The 21,548-nt window shown below is 53.5% G+C and overlaps 2 protein-coding genes across 3 annotated transcripts; one reads left to right on the forward strand and one right to left on the reverse strand.

Annotated features, from left to right (window-relative positions):
- Window positions 1-92: 92 nt before the first annotated feature.
- Window positions 93-14,295, forward strand: Helz2 (helicase with zinc finger 2). 2 transcript variants are annotated; one of them, XM_060382703.1, is made up of 19 exons: window positions 93-240; window positions 1,005-2,108; window positions 2,435-2,618; window positions 2,692-2,799; window positions 3,365-3,876; window positions 3,975-4,616; window positions 5,595-6,378; window positions 6,554-6,629; window positions 6,772-10,459; window positions 10,613-10,740; window positions 10,827-10,958; window positions 11,041-11,202; window positions 11,285-11,432; window positions 11,513-11,629; window positions 11,701-11,893; window positions 12,068-12,421; window positions 12,591-12,747; window positions 12,866-13,033; window positions 13,125-14,295. In XM_060382703.1, the coding sequence occupies exons 2-19, from the start codon at window positions 1,093-1,095 to the stop codon at window positions 13,247-13,249; spliced, it is 8,694 nt and encodes a 2,897-aa protein (XP_060238686.1). In that variant the 5' UTR covers window positions 93-240; window positions 1,005-1,092; the 3' UTR covers window positions 13,250-14,295. The 2 variants fall into 2 exon arrangements, with proteins under 2 accessions (XP_060238686.1, XP_060238687.1); XM_060382704.1 differs by having other exon boundaries at window positions 12,068-12,409.
- Window positions 14,296-16,707: 2,412 nt separating this feature from the next.
- On the reverse strand, window positions 16,708-19,153 carry Fndc11 (fibronectin type III domain containing 11). The gene is made up of 2 exons (XM_021647575.2): window positions 19,013-19,153; window positions 16,708-17,766 (listed from the first exon to the last, which is right to left on the reverse strand). The coding sequence occupies exon 2, from the start codon at window positions 17,754-17,756 to the stop codon at window positions 16,755-16,757; it is 1,002 nt and encodes a 333-aa protein (XP_021503250.2). The 5' UTR covers window positions 17,757-17,766; window positions 19,013-19,153; the 3' UTR covers window positions 16,708-16,754.
- Between the last annotated feature and the right edge of the window lie 2,395 nt (window positions 19,154-21,548).

Here is a 21,548-nt window from a genome sequence, read left to right on the forward strand (position 1 = left end):
TTCCGTGCTCTGTCGTCAGAGGTCTGAGTCGCCCCAGGGGCAGAATCGAAAGTGATCGCAGCTTTAAGTCGATGCTGGTGCACTGGGTAAGTATAGGGTGGTGGCTGGGGACTGGAAGTGCCACCTAGAGAGGTGTGAGGACCACCCTCTTGCCTGCAAGTGGGCAGGACCAGCTGCCCCAGACAGACTCTAGCAGCGGACAACCCTATGGACCCCTCCTCCTTCTTCTCCAGCTGCCGGGTATGGGGTTCTAGCCCTGACGATTTAGAAACCTCCACAGGGGTGCAGTGGGGACTGCAGGCCTGTTAGTCATTCTTTCCTTTTAAAACATCTTTGTACTTCCCTTGAAAGTTCTCTTTAGAGTGCTAGGGTATAGGTCAGTAGTAGAGTATTTGTCTGCAGTGTGTAAAAAGCCTGAGTTCTATCCTCAACACTGGAAAAAAGAAAGAAAGTCAGAGAGAAAGAGAGTTAGTTTCCCTTGGACCTGACTTAGGTATTTGCAGGGAGCTTGCTTTTTTTCTCTTCCATCCCTGCGGGGAGGTTCTGACTCAGACTCTGGGCTCTGGGCATTACCTCTTCTCCTGGTAACTCTGTGAGAGTTCTGCTGAGGACCATCCAACCCAGATAGAACAAGGCTTCTGCAAGACTGTGCCCTCCCCTTCCGAGGCTCCTGTTGCCAGGTCTAGGTAGGCTACAATAGTCCTAGAGGCGAACTGGCAGCTCAAGAAAGGGAGTACTCTTTTTTAGAGAGCCAGGAAACATGAAATGAGGGAGACCCAGAGGTACCAGATGGAGAATTCTGTGGCCTCCCAACTCCCTTCTATTGGCTGCTGCTTGGGTTCTTTATGGGCAGGACTTGGAGACTTTTCAGGAGGAAAGGTTGAGTTGGAGTTCACGTGGAACTCCTCAACAAGCCAAAGTTGGGCCAAAGTCTCTGTCCTACACCTGGTAGAGGCTATGTAGGTCCTTTTTGACTTTGGGCTGACTTGCTTCTCTTATCCTAGCATCTCTGTAGGGCTAACGGTTTCAGTCGACCAGCTGCCAAGAAGCCTTGCCCACACACAACCCTGAAGAACTTGACCATCATCTGGGATGGCATCCTTGGGGTGCAGTCTGTGGTCTCCCCGCACATCAGCCACTGAAGGTCCATCCTTGGCTGGACTCTATGCACAGGTCGACCTTCACCTGGGCTGCTCTCGCTGTACCCAGTACCTCAATGAGAGCACCTTCATTCTGCTTGAAGTAGAGCACAGCTGCTCCAGAGAGATCTTGCTGGTCCGCTACAAGCAAGCAGCCAAGGGCGATGTCTGGCGTAAGGTAGGCCGCAGGCCCAGCTTTCCAAGGCCTATGCGCTATCAAGTCTGTTACTACTATAGCCCAGGGTTGGGCTGCAGGCGCCACCGGAACAGATGTACCTTTGCCAGCAGCCAAGAGGAGGCACTGGTCTGGACATTTGAGCGCAAGTACAACCTCTCCCGACTAACACTGAAAGCTGCTGTGCAGGGTACCAGAGCTGCAGATAGGCCGCAAGCCCCAGCTGACATCATCCGAGCAGAGTTTGGTGGCCACTTCGAACTGCTCTGTGCCTTCTGCTTCAAGTGCTGTCCTCCATGTCTCCGCCCCGTAGATTCCAGGGGCCGTTGCCCTAAGCACCAAATCTGCCCCACACTCCTCATCCATGTTATAGCTGAGGGCCGAAAGCGACAGTTTGTGGAGGTGCGGCCACAGCCAAAACAAAACCATCCTTTAAACTACTGCATGTTTGTGGGCCGTGGGGAGCCATGCCGCCATGGGGCCTCACGCTGTAAGTATGCACACAGTGCTGTGGAGATGGCTGTGTGGAAGGCTGAGCAGTTAGATGGGCTTCGGAGAGAAGATCTGCTCGTATATCCTGTCCTTGGAGAAGACAGATGGAAAGCCAGCGATGGTCAGGTTCCTGTGGTCCAACTGTACTGCTATGCCTGCCTGGTCACCTGTAGTTCTCAAGAGGCATTTGAGAACCACTGCTCCTCCCTGGAGCATGCACAGATGGTGGCCTTTGACCACGCTGTGCCCTGGAAGCACCGTGCCCCACCATTGGGGCTCTCCAAGTTTGAGCTCTGCCCTAGGTAAGGAGAACTGTGTGGGAGCCTGGGGTGGGAAAAGAATCCCCACCCCGGGGCCAGCACCAGGCATTTTGAAGCTCACCAGTCCCGAGAACTGCCTAGTATTTGCTGTGCCCTCTGCACGTCAGGCTAGTATTGCAGCGGCCTCTGAAGAAGGTTCTTTGTGCCAGGCCTTGTCCTGGATATTCAGGGTATAGAGCAAATGAAATCCCTATACCCCCTGGCATAGAATCCATTCCTGCTCCTTGTATGGGTCAGGGTTGGGCTGAGAGGGTCAGCTCCTGAAGCTGTTCCTCCATGAGGTCCTGCTGACCTCCTCATCTCTCCAGGCCTGACCTCTGTGAGTACGGGGATATCTGCATCAAGGCACATTCAAAACAAGAGTTGCAGGAGTGGGTTCAGCGGGCAGAGGGTGTGGAGCTGCGAGAACAGGCTGCCTGGCAGGATGGGCTGGTACCTTACCAGGCACGGCTGCTAGCAGAGTACCGGAACAGCAGCAAAGAGATGTTGGTGGTAAGTGGAGGCTTGTGAGTGGGTGAGGGTGGGTCCAGGGCTACTGTGCTGAAAGCCAGGCTTCTTTGTGCAGATGGCTGAGACTGTCGATGGGGTATCTGTCACTTGCCTCCAGCCGCTGGTGCATCAGGCCCAGGAGAAGAAGACCCAGCACAAATGGATGTTCACCATCCGCTCTGAGGTGAAGGTTCAATAGCCCTGAGGTCTCAGATCTTATGGGGACCCCAGCCTTGGGTGGAGGGATTCCCAGGGTGTTAAGGATTATACGTGGGCAGATGTAGAAAGCATGTGATTTGGAGCTGTTGTTGCCAGCAGCTCCACTTCTGTGTCTAGGTGACCTAAGACAAACCTCATAGCCTCTTTGCCTCAGTTTCTCCCACGATAATAGGTGATCATGGCACTCTCACTCTGTGGATGAAGTCACTCAGTGGAATAAATTAATTAAATAAAAAACAAGCATGCCAGTGTCTGGCGCCTGTACAGCGAATGTTACTTGTAATTCTAGGACCCTGAAAATCCCAGATGCTCATCCTTTGTTTTTTTTAAGTATCTGCTGGGCCTTAGGCAAGGTCCATGAACAGAGGCGAAAACCAGGGCAAACTGAGCAATCTGAGAATCCCACACTTAGAAAGTGGCAAGCTGCCTTTCTCAAGAAGGTGGGAAGGGTCAGTGTTGAAGGCGTCACCATGAGCCTTGAAAGGGTCTGAAGGCCTACTCCACACTTCATGGTCTGTCTCCTTCTCTAGGATCCCTTGCTACATGTGGCCCTACTCAAGCAAGAGCCAGGAGCAGCCTTTTCACTGGTGGCCCCCACTCTCCCACCAGACCAGCTCTATGCACAGGGAAAGCACTTCTGTGTGCCCAACTCCCCGGCCCAGTTCCAGGTAGGGGTTCACGTACAGGCTGCCTCCTTTGGCAGCTTTGAGCAATGGGTGGTCTTTGACTTTGGTCGCAGGCCAGTGCTGCTCCAGAAGCTGAAGTTGCAGCTAGGTCAGGCACAGAGCCTGGAGCTCAATGGGAAGCCAGCAACCAACCACACCCAGGAGCTAGAATGTTGGCACACAGGCAACCGCCATGTGGTGCGTGAGGTAGATTGGACACCTGAACAGGAAGCCCTGATGGCCAAGTACAAGTTACCATCCTTGGCCCCGGAAGTCAGTGGTCTGGTCTGGGGACCCATCTCTCGAACAAACTACCGACAGAGGATGCACAGATTTCTCTATGAGGAGGAAGCAGCTCAGCAGCAGCTGGTAGCCAAGTAAGTGGGGCGGTGGGCTAGCAGGAGGGACCAAAGTCTGGATTTAGAGGTGAATCTTTGACTATGGCATAGAAAGCTTACCTATAACTTTCCACCAGGCTGGCCAGGAAGGGCCGGGTATCCCTGAAGATGGCACTGCAGACACCAGCGCTCGGCATGCTCTTCGCACCACCAGGAGCCCTCTACGCCGAGGTCCCCTTCCCTTCCTCTCTCTTGCCAGACACTGACCAGGGCTTCCTGCTGAGCCGAGCAGTCAGCACAGCCCTTGTGGCTCCTGTGCCTGCGCCTGACAGTACAGTATACCAAGTGCGGCTGGAGACACGGGCCAGCTCAGAGCATGCACTATGGCTGCTGTTACCAGCACGATGCTGTATGGCTTTGGGGCTGCAGCCAGAAGACAGCCCCATCTTGGAGGTGCAGTTCCAGATTGACCCTCTGACCTTCCGGTTCTGGCATCAGGCAGTGGATGCACTGCCTGAGGAGCGCCTGGTGGTTCCCAACCTGCCCTTGTGCTCCCTGCCCCACCCCTGGCCCACCCCACCCTCATTTCGTGGCAATCACAAACAGAAGATGGCTCTGGGGCTCATTGCAGGCAGAAGACCTGAGGGCACAAAGCCCATTCCACCACTGCTCATCTATGGCCCCTTTGGCACTGGCAAGACCTACACACTGGCCATGGCTGCCCTCGAGGTTGTCCAGCAGCCCCACACCAAGGTGCTCATCTGCACACACACCAACAGGTGAGCCCAGAGCTGCTTCCAGGTTGCTCACCACTGACCTGCCTCTCAGGGAATCCTGCTCTCTGTATCTTAGGAAGATGCTGCCGGTGGCAGCTTGCATTTTTTCAAATACAACTGATATACTCTGGATAAATGAATGTATTGTGTGGGTAAGGAGATACGGGTGCCTTCCACAAACCTTGGACCAAGGGGGGAGCTGTAGTGGTGATATGTTTTGGCCTACCCCATGTTTCCTGGGCAGTTTTTTTTTTTTTTTTTTTTTTTTTTGAGACAGGATTTCTCTATGTGTAGCCCTGGCTGTCCTGGAATCTCTCTGTAGATCAGGCTGTCCTTGAACTCACAGAGATCTGCCTGTCTCTCTGCCTCCTAAGTGCTGGAACTAAAGGAGTGTGCCACTACTGCCTGGGCCTTTTTTTTTTTTTTTTTTCTTTAATAGAAACAGGCTATTCAACCAAGAAGTTCCTCTTTGACTACTGTGGTTTCTTTCTTTTTTTTTTTTTTTTTTTCTTATAATACCACATATTACTATAGGGCACAGAGTTCTCCTTTAGCCCAGAGTACAGGGTAGGAGGAAGAGCCCTGAGCCAATTTTTAGGCTGAGCTGGAGATCTGAATGGCAAGACTGTTGCTTATCTGGAAGATCCTAGGCAGCACCTTCTTGGCCCCTTAACTCTAAGGCTGTGCTCCTGAGGGTCAGGTAGTTCTTATTGCCAAAGCTTTCAGTACCCAGGAGCTGTGTTAGGGATCAGTGTTAGCCCCTAGCCACCATGGGTGGTCTCAGTCCACTTATCTTCAAGCTCTGACCTTCCCTGTGTCTTTGCTTTTTTTGTTCCCTTTGACGAAATTTGAGGTCCTAGGCAAGACCTTTGTCTGTCTGCCCTACGAGTATTCTTGACGTCTAGGCAAAGCTGGACATACCTTTTAGCCAGCAGTCTGCATCCTAAAGCAGCAGCCTATAACGCCTCACCCTTTTCACAGTGCTGCAGACATCTATATCCGGGAGTATTTCCACGACTATGTCAACCGTGGCCACCCAGAGGCAGCTCCACTCAGGGTCATGTACAAGGATCGTCCTCCAAGACAGACTGATTCAACCACATTGCAGTACTGCTGCCTGACCGAGGATCGCCAGGCCTTTCGCCCGCCCACAGAAGCAGAGCTGGTACATCACCGCTTGGTAGTCACCACCACTTCCCAGGCTCGTGAGCTCCACGTACCAGCCGGCTTCTTCTCCCACATTTTCATCGACGAGGCAGCCCAAATGCTGGAATGCGAGGCCCTTATCCCACTGGCCTATGCTGTGTCATTAACCCGTGTAGTACTGGCAGGGGACCACATGCAGGTCACACCTAGGCTCTTCAGTGTGCCCAGGGACAAGGCAGCTGGGCACACACTGCTGTACCGCCTCTTCCTGTACTACCAGCGGGAGTTAGACAAGATTGCCCAGCAGAGCCGCATTATCTTCCATGAGAACTACCGTTCAACTGCAGCCATCATCAACTTCGTTTCCCACCATTTCTATGTAGCCAAGGGCAATCCCATCCAGGCCAGTGGCAAAGTCCCATGTCATCCCAAACACTACCCTCTCATGTTCTGCCATGTGTCAGGCAGCCCTGAGCAAGACATGTCAATGACATCCTGGCTTAACTCAGCTGAGGTCACCCAGGTAGTGGAGAAGGTACAGGAGATCTACAACACTTGGCCTCACTGCTGGGGACCCCGGGAGCAGAGACAAATCTGTGCTGTCTCTCATGGTGCCCAGGTGAGCTGTCTCCTCTGCCTTCCACAGCTTTACTTTCTTTACCTGTGATTGAAGCTTTGTTCCTTTTCCAGGCTGATCCATATGATCCATGCTAGGGTGACTGGGTATAGGGATTGGCAGGAGGGCCTGTTCCTCACTGGGTGACAGGCCCCTAGAACCCTGGACTTGTCTGCAGGTCAGCGCACTGAGGCAGGAGCTAAGAAGGAGGAACCTGGGTGAGGTGTCTGTGGGCAGCTTTGAGATCCTGCCAGGTAGGTAACAGAAATGTGGGCCTGAGGCTGACCTGATAGGGAGGTAGCTTTCAATCCATTCCTCAGGCATGCATAGGCAGGGCGGGACTGAGGTAGCCGATCTGCTGGTCCTACCTGGCCATCTGACCCATGTCTCCCACAGGGCGTGAGTTCCGGGTGGTGGTATTGAGCTCTGTTCACAACCGAAACAGTCTGCTCAGCCCGGGGGCACCAACCTCAGAATTCTTCACTGAGCCCCGTGTCCTGAACACGGTCATGACCCGTGCCCAGTCTCAGCTGGTGGCTGTGGGAGATGCTGTGGCTCTCTGTTCCTCTGGAGCCTGCAGGAAGCTCTGGAAAAGCTTCATCCGTGAGTGCATAGAACATCACAGCGTCTTCCCCGAGGACCTGTCACTGGGGCAGATCGAGCAGGGTGTGGCCCAGAGACAGCACTGGGCCTCTCTGACACTCAGAACTGGGGGCCCCAATGCAGAGCACAAAGTTATGGCCCAGAACCTGCAAAGTCCCATAGCTCAAGGGACCACAGTCAGAGTGACAGCAGAGGCTAGAGCCAGGGCAACGGTCACAGCACAGACTGAGGCAGGAGCAGCAGGGGATACAGCAAGAGGAGACTCATCCTCTAGAGATGCAGAAGTGTCCACCCTGGATGGTGGGGTGTCTGAGGAACCTGAGGATTCCGAATCCGACTTCTGGCCCTCTGACTGGGAGCTCAATGCCGATGATGCCATCCTGAAGGAACTGCTCGATGAGAGCCGGCAAGTGACTGTCACTGTTAGGGAGGATGGGCTTCTGGACACCATGGTTTGGCCTGCATCCCCACAGCAGGCCCGACAGTACACTAACCTCCCCTCAGTCATGCTGCGGAAGTTGCTGCGCTCAGACCCCAAGCAGTACCGCCGCTGCAGCTTCCTGCAGGAGACCTTTGAGAGAGCATTGGCCACTCCACTGGATGATGTGGCCTCTAGCCCTATCCAGGTCAGGGGTCGTCTGAACTGTGGGATGGCCTTCTCAGGGGATGAGGTCCTAGTACAGATCCTGGGCCCAGCAGTTGATGACAGGGGCATTCCAGGAAGCCTGCAGGGTCTCGTGGTGGGTGTGCTGAAGAGGAGGAGGCATGAACTGGCCTTTGTGTGTCGGATGGATGAGTGGGACTCCCGCATCATGATCCCCATCAATGGCTCTGTGACCAAGATTTTTGTGGCAGGGATGAAGGACCCACAGCAAGTTCCCATCCACCGGCTCGTTCAAGGCCAGGTGCAGCTTGTAAGGCATGAGCGTCTCCTGCCTGAGGATCGGAACACCAGGCTTTTCTGGGTCCGTATTTTCCTTTGGCGGGAACGTTTCTACTACCCCCTAGGCATTATCTTAGAGGTGCTGCCCAAGGCCACTACCTGGGAGCAGGGCCTTCATATCCTTGACCTAGAGCATGGCCTGAGGGCCCACACACCGGACCCAGCCTCTGTTTCCAAGGCTTTGCAGAAATACCACTCAGAGCTAACCATGGTCCCTGGTCACCGAGAGGACTACCGCCGCTTCTGGACCTTCACTGTGGACCCCCAGGGTGCCTGCAACCTTGATGATGCTCTTAGTGTCCGGGACCTCGGCGCGGTGTATGAGGTGGCTGTGCATATTGCTGATGTGGCCAGCTTGGTGCCCAAGGATGGAGCACTGGATGTGGAAGCCCGCCGGCAGGGCACTGTGTTCTATGCCCCCAGTAAGGAGCCAGTGCTCATGCTGCCAGCCAGCTTGTGCCAGGATGCGCTCAGCCTTCTGCCAGGTCAAGATCGCCTCACTATTTCTCTCTTCCTCACCATGGAGAAAGGCAGTGGCCAGGTCAAGAGTTTATGGTTTGCACCCTCTGTAATCCGCTCTGACCGCCAACTGTCATATGAGGAAGCCGAAGAACTGATCAAGGGGCACCCTGGAGCTGGCCTGGAGCTGCCAGCCCACCTGGACTCTGTGGAGGCCTGCGTTGTGGCTGCCTGCTACTTCTCTTGGAAGTTGCGTGGTCAGCGCCTGCCAGCTGCCTGCTACTACGAGCCACCAGATGAGGACAGTGTGCTGGGCTTCCGCACAGCCCACATCATGGTTCAAGAGTACATGATCCAGTTTAATAGCCGAGTGGCTGAATTCCTTGTGGGCAGTAAGCACACACAGATACTCACCCCACTAAGGTGGCAACCCACACCCAGTAGGAACCAGCTTGACAATGTTTTCAAGAAGCACAGAGGACTGGTGCCCCTGTCACTGCATCTGTGCCACCGCTTGAATACCCACTCCACCCCCAACAAGCAGCTGTATCTCCTGACTTCCCTCTGGAAACAAGTGCAGCTTGCAGCTGGTACTCAGGACTACAGCCAGATGGTGGACCTTATTGCCGCAGATGACATGCACCCGTCATTGGCTCCTGCTTGCCTGGACTTCCGGAGGGCTCTAGGCCGCTCTGTTTTTGGTCGCTGCAGCCGGGGTGATCAAAAACCTGTTGGCCACTATTCACTGCAGGTGGATTGGTACACATGGGCCACCTCACCCATCCGTAGGTATCTAGATGTGGTGCTGCAGCGGTTAATCCTGCTGGCGCTGGGCCACAGGGGCTCCACGTATTCTACCAGGGATATCGAAGGGCTCTGCCAGGACTTTAGTCGCCAGTATGCCTGCTCCCAGACCTACCAACGGCGGGCCTACAGCCTGCACCTGGCCATCCAGCTCAAGGCCCAGCCTCGAAACAAGCTGGGCTTTGTGGTAGATGCTGAGATGGGTGCGCGCTGCTTCAAGGTGCTTTTTCCTATAAACCGAGAAACCCTGCCTGACCCCTGCCCTATCCACTACCACTCCCTGCAGTTGGCTGAGCATCCCCAGGAGCTAGTGAGCCAGACAGGCATGCGGCTGGTATGGCGGCGCCGGATCTACTCAGTGCAGGCGTCCAAGCCACCTTTACCACTGCCAGGCATGAGTTTTGACCCGCACACTCAGGCTATAGAGGCAGCCCTATGGAGGAGGCTACTTGCTCTGGTGAAGGAGCAGCGCTGGCCTGAGGTAGCTGCCCTCATCCAGGAGCAAGAGAAGACGCTTCCTCGTGGAAGGGAGCAGGTACAGGTGCACCAGAGCCGCTGTGGACACTTTACAGAGGTGGCCTGTGAGCTGGCCAGTGGAGATACCCTGCCGGTACAGCTTGGTGCCAGCCTGCAGCGGGGCTTCCTGGCACCAACCCTGCAGCTGTGGACAGTGGTACCTGGTTTCAGCCTCTGTCTGGAGCACATGGAACGGCCAGGTGACTGCTTTTCAGGCCATGTGCACCAGGCTCTGCGGGACCAGTACAGAAGAGTAAGCGAGTACTCAGGTGTGTGGGAGCCACTCTGTGCCCTGGAGTCACTCACCAGTGCTGTTGCAGAAAATGACTCCATTGTGCTGCAGAATGTGCCTATTTCTTGGGACACATCGCAGGGCCAGTTGCAGGGAACTTTCCAGCTAGAAGCTGATTTTCTCCAGAAGAGCTGTATCAGCATCCACTTTGGCTATTGTTACTTCTGCATTCGGCTTGAGGGGCTTCCTCTCCCCTTAGCTAGCTCACTCCCTGGGCCCAGCGGCCTTGGCCCCTTTCTAAGCATGGACCCTGATACATATACCTGGGTGGCCCACGGGCTGTCTAGTGCCTGGGATCATGACCTGGCTGGTGACTGTGACCAGGAGGGTATGGAGGATCGGCAGGAGGTTACCAGGCAGGTACATTTCTACGTCCACCACATGGCCATGGAGAAGGTTCCAGAAGAAGTGCTGAGACCTAGCGCTCGGTTCACTGTGGAAATACTGTCTAAGCAGCTTCCTGATCTGTGAGTGGCTTCTATCACCTGAGGTCAGGGCAAAGGTCCCTGGGCTGAGGTCCAGTGCCAGGACCTCTCTGGGCCCCCCCTCTCCTGGGAGGACAAGGCCCCCTTCCCTAAGAAAATCCTGTTTATTTTCTGATATCCCTACTCACCCCCCAGCCGCAAGGAAGAAGCTGTTCGGAGACTGGCTTCGGCATCCCCACTGGTCATCAGCATTGCCTTGGGCCAGCCCATCCCTGAGCCCCGCCGCCACCCTCACCAACCTCACCAGCATTCTTTCTGCAGGGGTAGGTCTTCTTAGCTTCCCCACCTCTCCCCAGTGCATGGTGCTCAAATGATCCTTGGCTTCTGCTACACCCCGCCCCCACCCCAGCACCTACCAACAGGTTCTTGGAGCGGCAGAACTACAACATCCCTGCTGGGCGTCATAAGCTGAACCCTAGCCAGAACAGAGCCATCAGGAGTGCTCTGGAGAAGCAATTCACAGTCATCCAGGGCCCACCAGGTGGGGTTCATTTGCAGGAGGCAGGGGCTGCCCTGGGCAGGCAGACGTGGCCATAGGGACTCACACTGCCCTCTGTCCACAGGCACAGGAAAGACCGTTGTGGGCCTCCACATCGTATACTGGTTCCACAGGTCAAACGAGGATAAGATGCCAACTGTCAGCAGCAGTAGTGACGACGAACCTCTGGGGGGCCCATGTGTCTTATACTGTGGCCCCTCCAACAAGTCGGTGGATGTCCTGGGAGGTGTGTTAGGGATGAAGTACGGGACTGTGAGAGGGTGCTGGGCATTGAGGTACAGTCTCTCTCACATCTCCACTTGCCCTAGGATTGCTCCTGAGTATGAGGAAAGAATTGAGGCCTCTTCGTATATATGGGGAGCAGGCAGAGGCCACTGAGTTTCCCCTGCCGGGAGTAAGCAACAGGAGTCTATTTGGCAAGACCTCTCAGGAAGGAAGGCCGAATCAGAGCCTCAGGTATGACCCAGCTGTCTGTGTTGGGACTGAGGCCAGGGGACCTCCACTGGCCAGGGCTTCACCAACGCTCTGCCTTCTAGGAGCATTACCCTCCACCACCGGATCCGCCGGGCCCCCAACCCATATGCAGCACAGATCCGAGAATTTGATGCCCAGCTCCGGGAAGGGAAAATACTCTCAAGGGAAGAACTTGTGGTGTAAGTGGAGGTCTTGGAGGTGGAGCTGCCCATTGGCAAGTTCACTGGATGACAGGAATTACCTCACATAGGTACAGGAGAGTCTTGGGGAATGCACGCAAATATGAGCTCAGACGGCACTCAGTCATCTTGTGCACGTGCTCCTGTGCGGCATCAAAAAGTCTGAAAAATCTGAGTGTTCGACAGATCCTTATCGACGAGGCAGGCATGGCCACTGAGCCAGAGACCCTTATTCCCTTGGTGTGCTTCTCCCAGACTGAGAAGGTGAGGTTTGCAGAGTCTAGTGCTCCTGCCTAGGTTCCTGGGGGGGGGGGGGGGCAGCTTGTGCTAGGGTGCTAAGGGGGTAATAGATGAGCGTTGCTATTGGTTGAAGATGACTGAGAAGTTGGGATGCTTCTGGCTCCGAGGATGTCAAGGCCATATCTTTCTGTGCTCCAGGTGGTCCTGCTTGGAGACCACAAGCAGCTGCGGCCTGTGGTCAAGAATGAACAGCTGCGAAATCTGGGGATGGACCGGTCTCTCTTTGAGAGGTATCACAGGGATGCCATCATGCTAGATACACAGTACCGTATGCACAAGGACATCTGCTCCTTTCCTTCCATGGAGTTTTATGGGAGTAGGCTGAAGACCTGGCCTAATCTGAAGCGTCCACCCAGCATCCTCGGTCATGCTGGCAAGGAGAGCTGCTCTGTCATCTTTGGCTATGTACAGGGCCATGAGCAGAGGCTGCTGGTATCCACTGAGGATGGCAATGAGAACTCCAGGGCCAATCCGGAGGAGGTAATAGAGGTGGTGAGTGTCAAAACAATTCTCCATGGTGTCTGGTGGGTCAGGGAAGAGGAGGAGGGTGAAGGCCAAGAAAAGCTCCAGTGGGCAGGAAGGCTGGGATCAAGTGAGGCCCCAGTGCTCAGGACAGAAGAGGGACTAGGTTTCAGCTCCATCTGCCCTCTAATCTACTTAGGTCCGCATCACCAAGCAGTTGACCCTGGACCGGACAGTGGATCCCAAAGATATTGCCATCCTTACACCCTACAATGCACAGGCTGCTGCAATCACCAAGGGTCTCACTGAAAGAGGGGTCAATGGAGTGACTGTGACTTCTATCACCAAGAGCCAGGGTGAGGATGGCTCTAAGGAGGCCATATTGGTGTGGGCATGAGCGGGGGTGAGGGGGGAAGGGGGGGCAGAAGGCATAAAGCTGTGAATTCATCTACCGTTTCCTGTTTGGCCTCCCAGGGAGTGAGTGGCGCTATGTGATAGTGAGCACAGTCCGAACATGCCCCAGGAGTGATGTGGACCAGCGGCCAACCAAGAGCTGGCTCAAGAAGTTTCTGGGCTTTGTTGTGGACCCCCACCAAGTAAACGTGGCCATCACCCGGGCCCAGGAAGGCTTGTGCTTCATTGGTGAGGGTTTGTGTTTCCGGGGAAGGCTGGGGTGAGGCAGTGCCAAGCATGCCCAGGGCAGAACTAAGAGCCACTTTGATTCTCCCTGCAGGGGACCATGTGCTGCTACGCTGCTGCCCACTCTGGCACCGTCTCCTGGACTTCTGTAAAACCCAGAACAGCCTTGTGCCCGCTGAGAAGGTGCGGGTCAAGAGAAAGTCTGCTCTAGCTTCCTGAAGAGGCCCCACCTGCCCAGCCCTTGATATGCCATCATTCCTCTTTGCCAAGGGCCTGGGCACACAGTGGATAGCCACATCTCACAGTGACCACTGAAATTAGTCATCCACCTCTGCTATGTCCTTGGGAAAGGCCCCAATATTGGCTGCAGTTGTGTAGCACTGATAGTCTCATGGGTGGTGGCCTCTTCCTGTGCCGGAAGCAGACTTAATAATGATGACCTTCCTGTTTGTGCTTGGACTTGAGTGGAGGGCAAAGAACTGGAGGTGGGCCCCTTTGCTCTGAACTGTGTTCCTTTATCCTCGGCATCTGATCACCGGAACACCTCTTAGTGGCCACAGAGGACCCCAGGGTATACTTTTGCCATTACTGGGGGCCTAAACAAAGATGAGACTCCTCTGAGACTGACTTTGACACTGAGATCAATCTGTGGTTGCACTGACTATTGTACATTCTATTGCCCTATTTTCTAGTCTTAATAACCTAAAGCATCTTTTCCTGGGACACTCAGAGTGGACAAGAAGACTTCCTGGAAGATAGACTTTCTCTCTCTTCCTGCTTACTACCTTGTGCTCTTCAGGGCTGCCGGCTAGTGCAGGGCCAGGGAGGGCAGGGCTCAACCAAATGATCATAATGGCCCTGTTCCTGGGATGTGAAGAAATAGCCCTGTGGGCAGGCAGCTTGGGAATGAGGTACCTCCAGTACCTCTGGGCTGTGCTTCTTCACCAAGCTTCCATACCTATATCCAGGGCTTTCTGGCACCATCCTTTTCTACAGGGCTGAGCAGGTGAAATCTCTCCCATCATGTCTTCCACTTATACTCCCACCTCCTGGCAGTTCCTTCCTCTTCTGAGGTCAGAGATGCTCCAAATGAACTATACACCAGAAGAACTGGGGCTCCTAAGGCCTGGTTTGCGGAGTCTCCTATGAGAATAATATCTGGTGTTTTCTACAAATTAAAATTCCACATTCCAATTTTTTAATCTTTCCTCAGGTTATGCTTTATGTAACTGGATAATTTTATTATAAAAATGGCTTTGAAACTTCTCGTGTCTTGTGATATGGGCATTGGTAGACAGGACTAGCCATCTTGCAGCCAATGAGATGGTCAAAGGAAGAGTTGAAGCTGGGAGATGAGTACAGAACTTGGGAGAATGGTGAGAGGAGGTGGTGGTACCCCATCTTGTGGCTGAGTTCATGGCTGCATAGCCACTGGAAGTTACTGGAAAATTCGGCAGAGATGGGCCAGAACTGAAGAGATAAGTCTGCTGCTGTTAAGCTTGGTTGACTGTTTAGTTTTCAGGCTGAAGCAGGTCCAAAGTCCTTATGGCTGTGGCCTCAATGACAACTTATCTGGTCGAAGTTGTCCTCTAGTACCTTGGGCCCCATGACCTCCTCCACGTCAACTTGTGACATGCATTTGTTTGGCCTTTGGCTTGTAGCCAAACAAGCCTCTCCCAGCACAGTTGATACAAAGAATGACAGGCCCAGGAGATGATGGTGGGAGTTCCTAGAGACACTCTAAGTAAAATAGGTCCCTAAGGCCTACGTATTTCTAGAGTGAGAGGGAAACAACAGAGGGCGCCAGCCTTACCTGCCCCCTCATCCAGTTAGGTCTGCAGGTGAGATTGGAAAGGGCTCTAGCGCCCTGGGGGCAGCTTGTGCTAGAGTGCTAGGGATGTGGTAGGCATTGCTATTAGTTGAAAATGAACAAGAAGTTGGGGTGCCTCTGGCTCAAAGAGCATTTCAAGAACAGCCATAAATGAGTAGTGGAATTTAGGGATAGATGTGTACCAAAATAAGCAAGTCATTCCTAGATACAGACAGTAGGATCTTCCCACCTAGATTCAGAGAGGGTTTCTTAGAGGAATGGTAGTTGAACCTGGTGGGAAGTAGTAAGGAATGGTTTTGAGTTGGAGCTCAAGAGGAGGAGAAAAATCCAGATCCCATCAGTAATAAAGACACAAAGTATGGTGGGGATGAGGCAATGAGCCTTGGGAAGGCATTGGCACTAGTAGGCAGTACACAAGTTGGGAAGTGGGCTATGTGAACCAGCTCCCCTGCACCTAGTGCCTGTAGTAGCTCTGTAGTGTGTCCACTTGTAGGCTACACCTCTCTGGGCTTGATGGGGCACAAGACTGAGCCCTAGTTGGGGATGGGAGTCTTCAGGTCCCAGTTAGTCCCTCATCAGCATGCCATGCTCCTAGATCCATGTGTGCTTCCCTTAGCCAGCCCCCATTCAAGCCCTCTCCTCGCCAGTGGGGTTGCTATGATCAATACCCAGTCTCCATCCTACAACACACAGGCCATTATGGGTCCATTCTGGATCTCTAGGATGACCCTAATTTGTGAGACATCCATAAGCAATTGGCACTTTGACCACATTATACCACAGAGAATGACAGTTCTGATCATTAAGAACCTTTGCTGGATCTATGGCTGGAGGTACCTGGCTTGCTACCCAAGCTGAGCCCCAACAAGCAAAGCACATTCCTAGTAGGGAAGTGGGGGGAATCTTTATTACTTACTACTCAATCATACTCATGCAACCACTCTGCCAGTGGGGGAGAATTCCCTGCCTTTGACTACCCGATGACCCCCGGCTCCTATCAGTCCTGGTAATCTCACCACCACCCATGATGTATGTGGTAGGAAGCTGGGCTTAGGGTATGTTGTGTCAGCTCTTTACATTCCTTTTTATCAGCTCTGCTGCTTTGCCCAGGGTACAAGGTGCTATCACTCTGGATGCAGAGGTGACTAAGCCTCCATCTACCTCTTCTACCTTGTGATTATCCGTGTGTGTGTGTGTGTGTGTGTGTGTTGACCTGAATGGAAGACCTTAATGTCAAGGTGCCCTGGATAACAATGTGTTCATCTGTGCGGGCTGAATACCCTTAGCTTGCTAACAAGAGTAGTCAGTGCCTCAAGGGTGGTCACTTTTCAGAAGCCAGGCACCATAACAATTCTTGGAGAGGTGCCCAGCCAGCCTTCTCTCTGGAACCCTCACACACTTGGAGTGCCTATGAATGTCAGCTTACTTGGGGAGAGCGTTAAGATTTTTTATTTTAAAAGTAAGACATCTTTTGGTCCTGGGCATCCTTGCTCCAAGGCAGCTGGGATGCTGACACCAAGGCTATGACTCCCCTCAGTGGTGTCCAGACAGGCCCAAAGTATCGTCTTCCTCAGAGAGCTCAACCTGGGAGGCAGGTAAAGAAATCTAGCTGTGAGGGTGAGAGATGTATGAGGTACTGAGGCTGAGGGGCTGTGTTCCCTCGATGCAGCCAGGTACCAGTGGCCAACACTTCCTGTTCCAGTGGCCAGCTGTCCCGAAAGACCCAGCCTGGGGCTCTCCTGGAGAAGACAGAAGGCGTAGGGGGCTCTGGGGCTTGTAGGGTGTTGGGCCATTAGGAAAATATAGCTGCTTCTGCCTTAAGGCCTAAGTAGGGTTGTGTCTTTAATTTGGTGTGCGTATACTCCTCTTTATTAGTGGATAAATATTAGAAAATCATCTCTCAGAAGGTGTGGTCAGGGGCAGGCTGGGCTTGCCCAGCCGACTGGGGGCAGGTCCTTCAGGGGGTCCTGGCGTGGTCTGCAAAGTGAGGCTGTCCCGCCAAGGCTCATACACCAGGGTATAGCTCTCTGCCCTCTTGATAGTGAACTTGTAGGTACGGTTGGGTAACAGATTGTGGACATCAAAGGTGCAGGCAGCCACAGGGACTATACCACACTGTGTACATTCCTGTTGTGTCCTCGGCTCCAGCAGCTTGAAGCGCAGTTCATATTGCTCTGGTGCCGCTGGTTGGATGGTAACAAACCAGCGCAAGCTGACCCAGTCTTGATGGGCCACTGACTCCTTCCGGTCGAACATAACTGGCATCTTTGTGCTCAGCATAAGCCGGATGTGTGGGATTTTGGTGGCTCCAATGTCAGACACCAGGCGGTGCTTGACATGCAGGTGTCCTGGTACCATCATGGCTAGGAAGTTGTCCATGACAACTGACAGGTCTGCCAACTGCTGCTCCACGAGTCCCCAGCCAGCCAGGAAGGGCCGTGGGTCAGGAGCCTCAAGCAAGGCATCCAGGGCTGCCCGACCATGGTCTAGCTGCTCCAGCAGGTCCCCAAGCAGCAAGAGCTGGATCTTGGTCTGTGCTGTCCCCACCTTCTTCATGCGCTGAAATTTCCAGGGGTCAATGAGCTGGAACATGGTGTTAGGTAGCACCAGTGGGTTCTGGTCACCCAGGGCCAGGTGCTTAGGGAGGATCTCAATGTAGTAGGAGCACTTCTTGAGCAGCTGCATGCGGGCATGGTGGCGCTTGAGCAGCTGGGGGCTCAGGTCTGTGGTCAGGAACTCACGAAGCACATTGCGGCGCTCCATGTATGTCCTCCAAGCCTCCGGCTCCAGCAGCTGCTGATCCTCTGCCTCCTCTACCTCCTCTGTGTCCAGGAAGGAATGTGGACTGTCCAGCTTCATTTTGTCCAGGGCCAGGCCTGTCACCTGGAAGTTCATTGTCTGGGAGCTGAGGGTAAGAAGTAGGTATCAACTGTGACAATCATAGACTGGCTCTGTCTCCCAACCTAGGCCCTCGGCCCCACATCAGCCTCTGCCCCATAATGGCCTCTGCTCTTCCCTGGGCCACAGCTTTCTGATCAGAGGCCACCGGAGGGACAGAATAATAGGCTGCGTACTAGACAAAAGTAGATGATGGACAGGGATCTTCTATCAAGGGGCCAATAGGCTTCTGTGGTGATGACCTAACAGGCTGAGAGAATGGGGTATAGGGTCAGAGTGGCCCAGGAAGCAGCTCTGCGATGTTACCCAGTTTTGGGATATAAGCCTAACATGGGTAGTGTTGGGGGCTGTGGAGAGGCTTAGGGTGATCCTTGGGGCACCCTAATACTCTCCAGAGAGCTGGTTACACCTCAGCGCCACTGCAGTGCTTGGGGACAAGTCTAACCAAAGACAGGACCATACATCATCCTCACATGGAGGGGCCTTGTGTGCCCAGGGCAGAGCCCATCCTGCCATCCCACAGATGAGGAGCCTGAGGCTAAAGCTTGGTAGGCTGGCCTTCATCCACAGTCGCTTTTGATTTTGACATAGCATCTCACTCTGTTGCCCAGGCTGCCCTCCAACTCTGGTGCTCAAGCTGTCTTCTCGTCAGACCCTTGAGACTCCAGGGGTATATGCTACTGTATCCAGTTTATCCCAAAGCTGGAATTGTTGACTCCAGAGTCTGCCCTCCTTTGCTTGTCCCCATACCTGGTCCCCAAATCTGGCTGTCTGTGGAGAGGCTGGTGTGCCACAAAACCCAGCAGCCAGAGCTCCCTGGAGAAGGGACCAGCATCCTGCTAGCTGTCCCTGGTACTGGGCCCGTGGCTTCACTTGGAGATCTCAGGTTGTGGAGACTGGGCTTGGATGAATGAGAAACAGAACTAAGAGACTGGAGGACCAGCTCAAAGCCGTACAGGTTGAGAGTAAGGTTGATCCAAGTTGGCCTCACTCCCCAAAGACCATTTCAAAGTAACTTCTGTGAGTCAGGAGGACTAGAACAGGCATTTGAGACTGCAGAGAAGGGTTCCTGGCTGAGTGCTAGCTGAGATCAGGGCCCCAACTGGACACCCTGAACCAACCCAGTTCCGTGAAGCTAGAAAGTTCTATGAAACTCCCCATAACTATTTCCCCCTGTCTAAGCTATTCCATTTCCCCGGTGGAGCCTATCTACCCCGGTCCCTTGGGCACAGCTCCCAAACTCCTCTACCTACCACTCCTCTTCCGGATCACCTCCGCGAGCCCCAGCCCCCTCTGTAAGTGCCTGGCGGCCCGCCCTCTCTGCGGTGCCCAGCCAAAGCCGCAGGGTGCACTCTCAGGTCCGCCTGTTGCCATAGGAACCACTGGCCCTTGTGACGTAGTGCACATCCGGCCCAGGTGTAGGGAACTCTTTGAGGGCTGAGCTCAGATTTGCGGCAGCAGCGATTTATGTCCAGGGCCGCACAGACTCAGGCAAGCACCGCCTCAGCCCGCCCCCATCGGCCAGTGGAAATGTTCCGAGGCTTCGTGCCTTCCAGTAGCCCAGGAGCCACTGCGGTGGCTGGGTCAACAGCCTGGCTTACACTGGGGTCCCAGAAACGCAGGAAATTGGTGTCTTTGAGTGGGGCAGCGTTGCCTTCTGGGGCTTAAGAAGCCCTCAGATGCGGGGAAGGGGGTGTCTGCTTGACATTCCAAACCAAGCGATGGTCTGAGGATCTCAAGGAAGACAGCAGAGAAAGGAGGTGATTTAGAAGCAGATGGCTAGGATCACCTTAGCAAGCAATCAGCAAGGTGAAAGGTGCTGGCTTTCCCAGGCCTCCAGAAGTTCATGTCCCGAATAAATGGCGTCTCCATAGCTCTAGGGATCCTCAAAGAAATTCTCAAGTTGTGAGTCAGTCTCATTCTCCAAACTGGACTCTGGACCCCTGGATTTATTACCCAGATTCCCTCCTCTTTAAGAGCCGGCTTGGGGTTGCTCCTAGCAAGGGTCTCAGGGTCCCAGCCTCCTGAAGGCTTCTGACTCGTTCCCACTCAGTGTCTGTCCTTCCGGATGGGGTTTGTCCCTCAACTGCTAGCAACCTGAGTTACAAGCAGGGCTCCGAGCCCTCCTAATGGCATCTGGCTTGGTGGGGAGTAGTTTTCCGACCTGTCAACCTTAGAGGCCCTGGAGGAGGAGGAAGTGATGGCTGCTGGTTCTGTGCTCATCTGGGCTAGTCACGGTGGTGGCCAGTTTTAGAGGTCTCAGGGGCAAGAACTAGATTATTTGGAGAAAGGGATACCGTCTGAAGGTGCAGGAGGGAAACTGGCCCCTGGGAAGTAGGAGAGATTTAAAAGCAGCAGGAAGAATACCAGCTCCCCAGCTCTTCCTCAGGAAGGAGGTGGGTGGGGCTTGCTACCTTGTTCTTTTTGGAAGTTGGGCTTATTCCGGGTCTGTGAAAGCTCCTCGGACCCACTCTACCCTTCTTCTTTTTCCGTCCTAATTTTCTAATTTTCAATTTTTTTAAATTTTATTTTGTATATGTGAGATTTTACCTACATGTATATGTGTGCACCGAATGCATGCCTGAAAGTCAGAAGAGGCCCTTGGGTTCCCTGGAACTGGACTTGGGGATGTTTTTTCAAACCCCTGTGTGGATGCTGGCAACCCAGGTGGTATGCAAGAGCAACCAATGCTCGCAAATTCTGAGCCGTCTCTCCAGCTCCTCTAAGCTTTGATTAAAATTTTCATTGTGAGTTGTGCAGATTCTCATGTGGGCTCTGTTGTGCTTTTGTTTGTTTGTTACAGGGTGTTACTCACTGGCCTGAAATACTCTGTAGACTGGGCTGGGCTCAAATTCACAAGAGATCCATCTGCCTCTGTCTCCTGAAGGCTGGGATTAAAGATGTGCACCATTCTACCTGGCTTACAACAACTGTAAGGAACGGTGATCCTACAATCCCACTTATCCTTCCTCCATTGCTCCAGGTGTAAATTATTGAAAAATCGAAGTATAAGATCATACTAGTACACAGGGAAGGAAGGTCTGTGGCCACAGAGACACCTCCAAGAGCCCATTGGGCCACAGCCCATCTTCATCGCCCCTTGTTTTAGTTACTTTTTATTGCTGTGATAAGACACCACGATCAAGGCAACTCACAGAAGAGTCTATTCGGACTTAGTTTCAGAGGGTGAGTCTGCGATCATCATGCTGGGAAGCCTGGCAGCAGGCATGGTGCTGAAGCAGTAGCTGCGCACTTACATTTTTATATGCAAGTAGGAGGCAGAGAAAGCTAACTGGAAATGATAGCGGCTTTTGAAGCCTCAAAGCCTTCCCCCCAAGTGACGCACCTCCCCAAACAAGGCAAACTTAATCCTTTCCAGACAGCCCAACCAACTGGGGGCCACATGTCCAATATGGGAGCCTGTGGAGGCATTCTCATTCAAACCACCACATGCCATTTCCTGGCAGATTACATACTTGCAACATGCAATGACACAGCTTATACATTTTTTGTCTGTTCTGGTCCCTGGAAACATGGAAAAAAAATTTTTTTTTGAGAGCTGGATCCCACAAATTCTCTCCCTGCTCTGATCTTGGGGAGGGAATGAACTCTTTCCTCGCCTGTAGGAGGAGAAAGAAGAGTCCTCTATCTTGAGTCTGTAACACCAAGACATGTTGCTTGTGCCTTAGGGTTTCTGTCTCTTTCTGGCTGTTCAAGCCAGCGGCTGGGATTCGTTCAGCTTCCTAGGAAGCTGGAAGGACGAAGCTAGCTCATAGGTATCTCTGGCAC

The sequence above is a fragment of the Meriones unguiculatus genome, chromosome 4 (genome assembly GCF_030254825.1).
Source record: "Meriones unguiculatus strain TT.TT164.6M chromosome 4, Bangor_MerUng_6.1, whole genome shotgun sequence".
NCBI classification, from domain to species: domain Eukaryota; kingdom Metazoa; phylum Chordata; class Mammalia; order Rodentia; family Muridae; genus Meriones; species Meriones unguiculatus.

What these genes read in the sequence shown, in the direction of transcription:
- Helz2 (XM_060382703.1), top strand. Translation starts at nt 1,093, where the DNA reads ATGGCATCCTTGGGGTGCAGTCTGTGGTCTCCCCGCACATCAGCCACT. An exon ending in AGTCATCCAGGGCCCACCAG is followed by an intron (nt 10,959 to 11,040) that starts GTGGGGTTCATT and finishes CTCTGTCCACAG; the next exon opens with GCACAGGAAAGACCGTTGTG. An exon ending in TTCTATCACCAAGAGCCAGG is followed by an intron (nt 12,748 to 12,865) that starts GTGAGGATGGCT and finishes TTGGCCTCCCAG; the next exon opens with GGAGTGAGTGGCGCTATGTG.
- Fndc11 (XM_021647575.2), bottom strand. Translation starts at nt 17,756, where the DNA reads ATGAACTTCCAGGTGACAGGCCTGGCCCTGGACAAAATGAAGCTGGAC.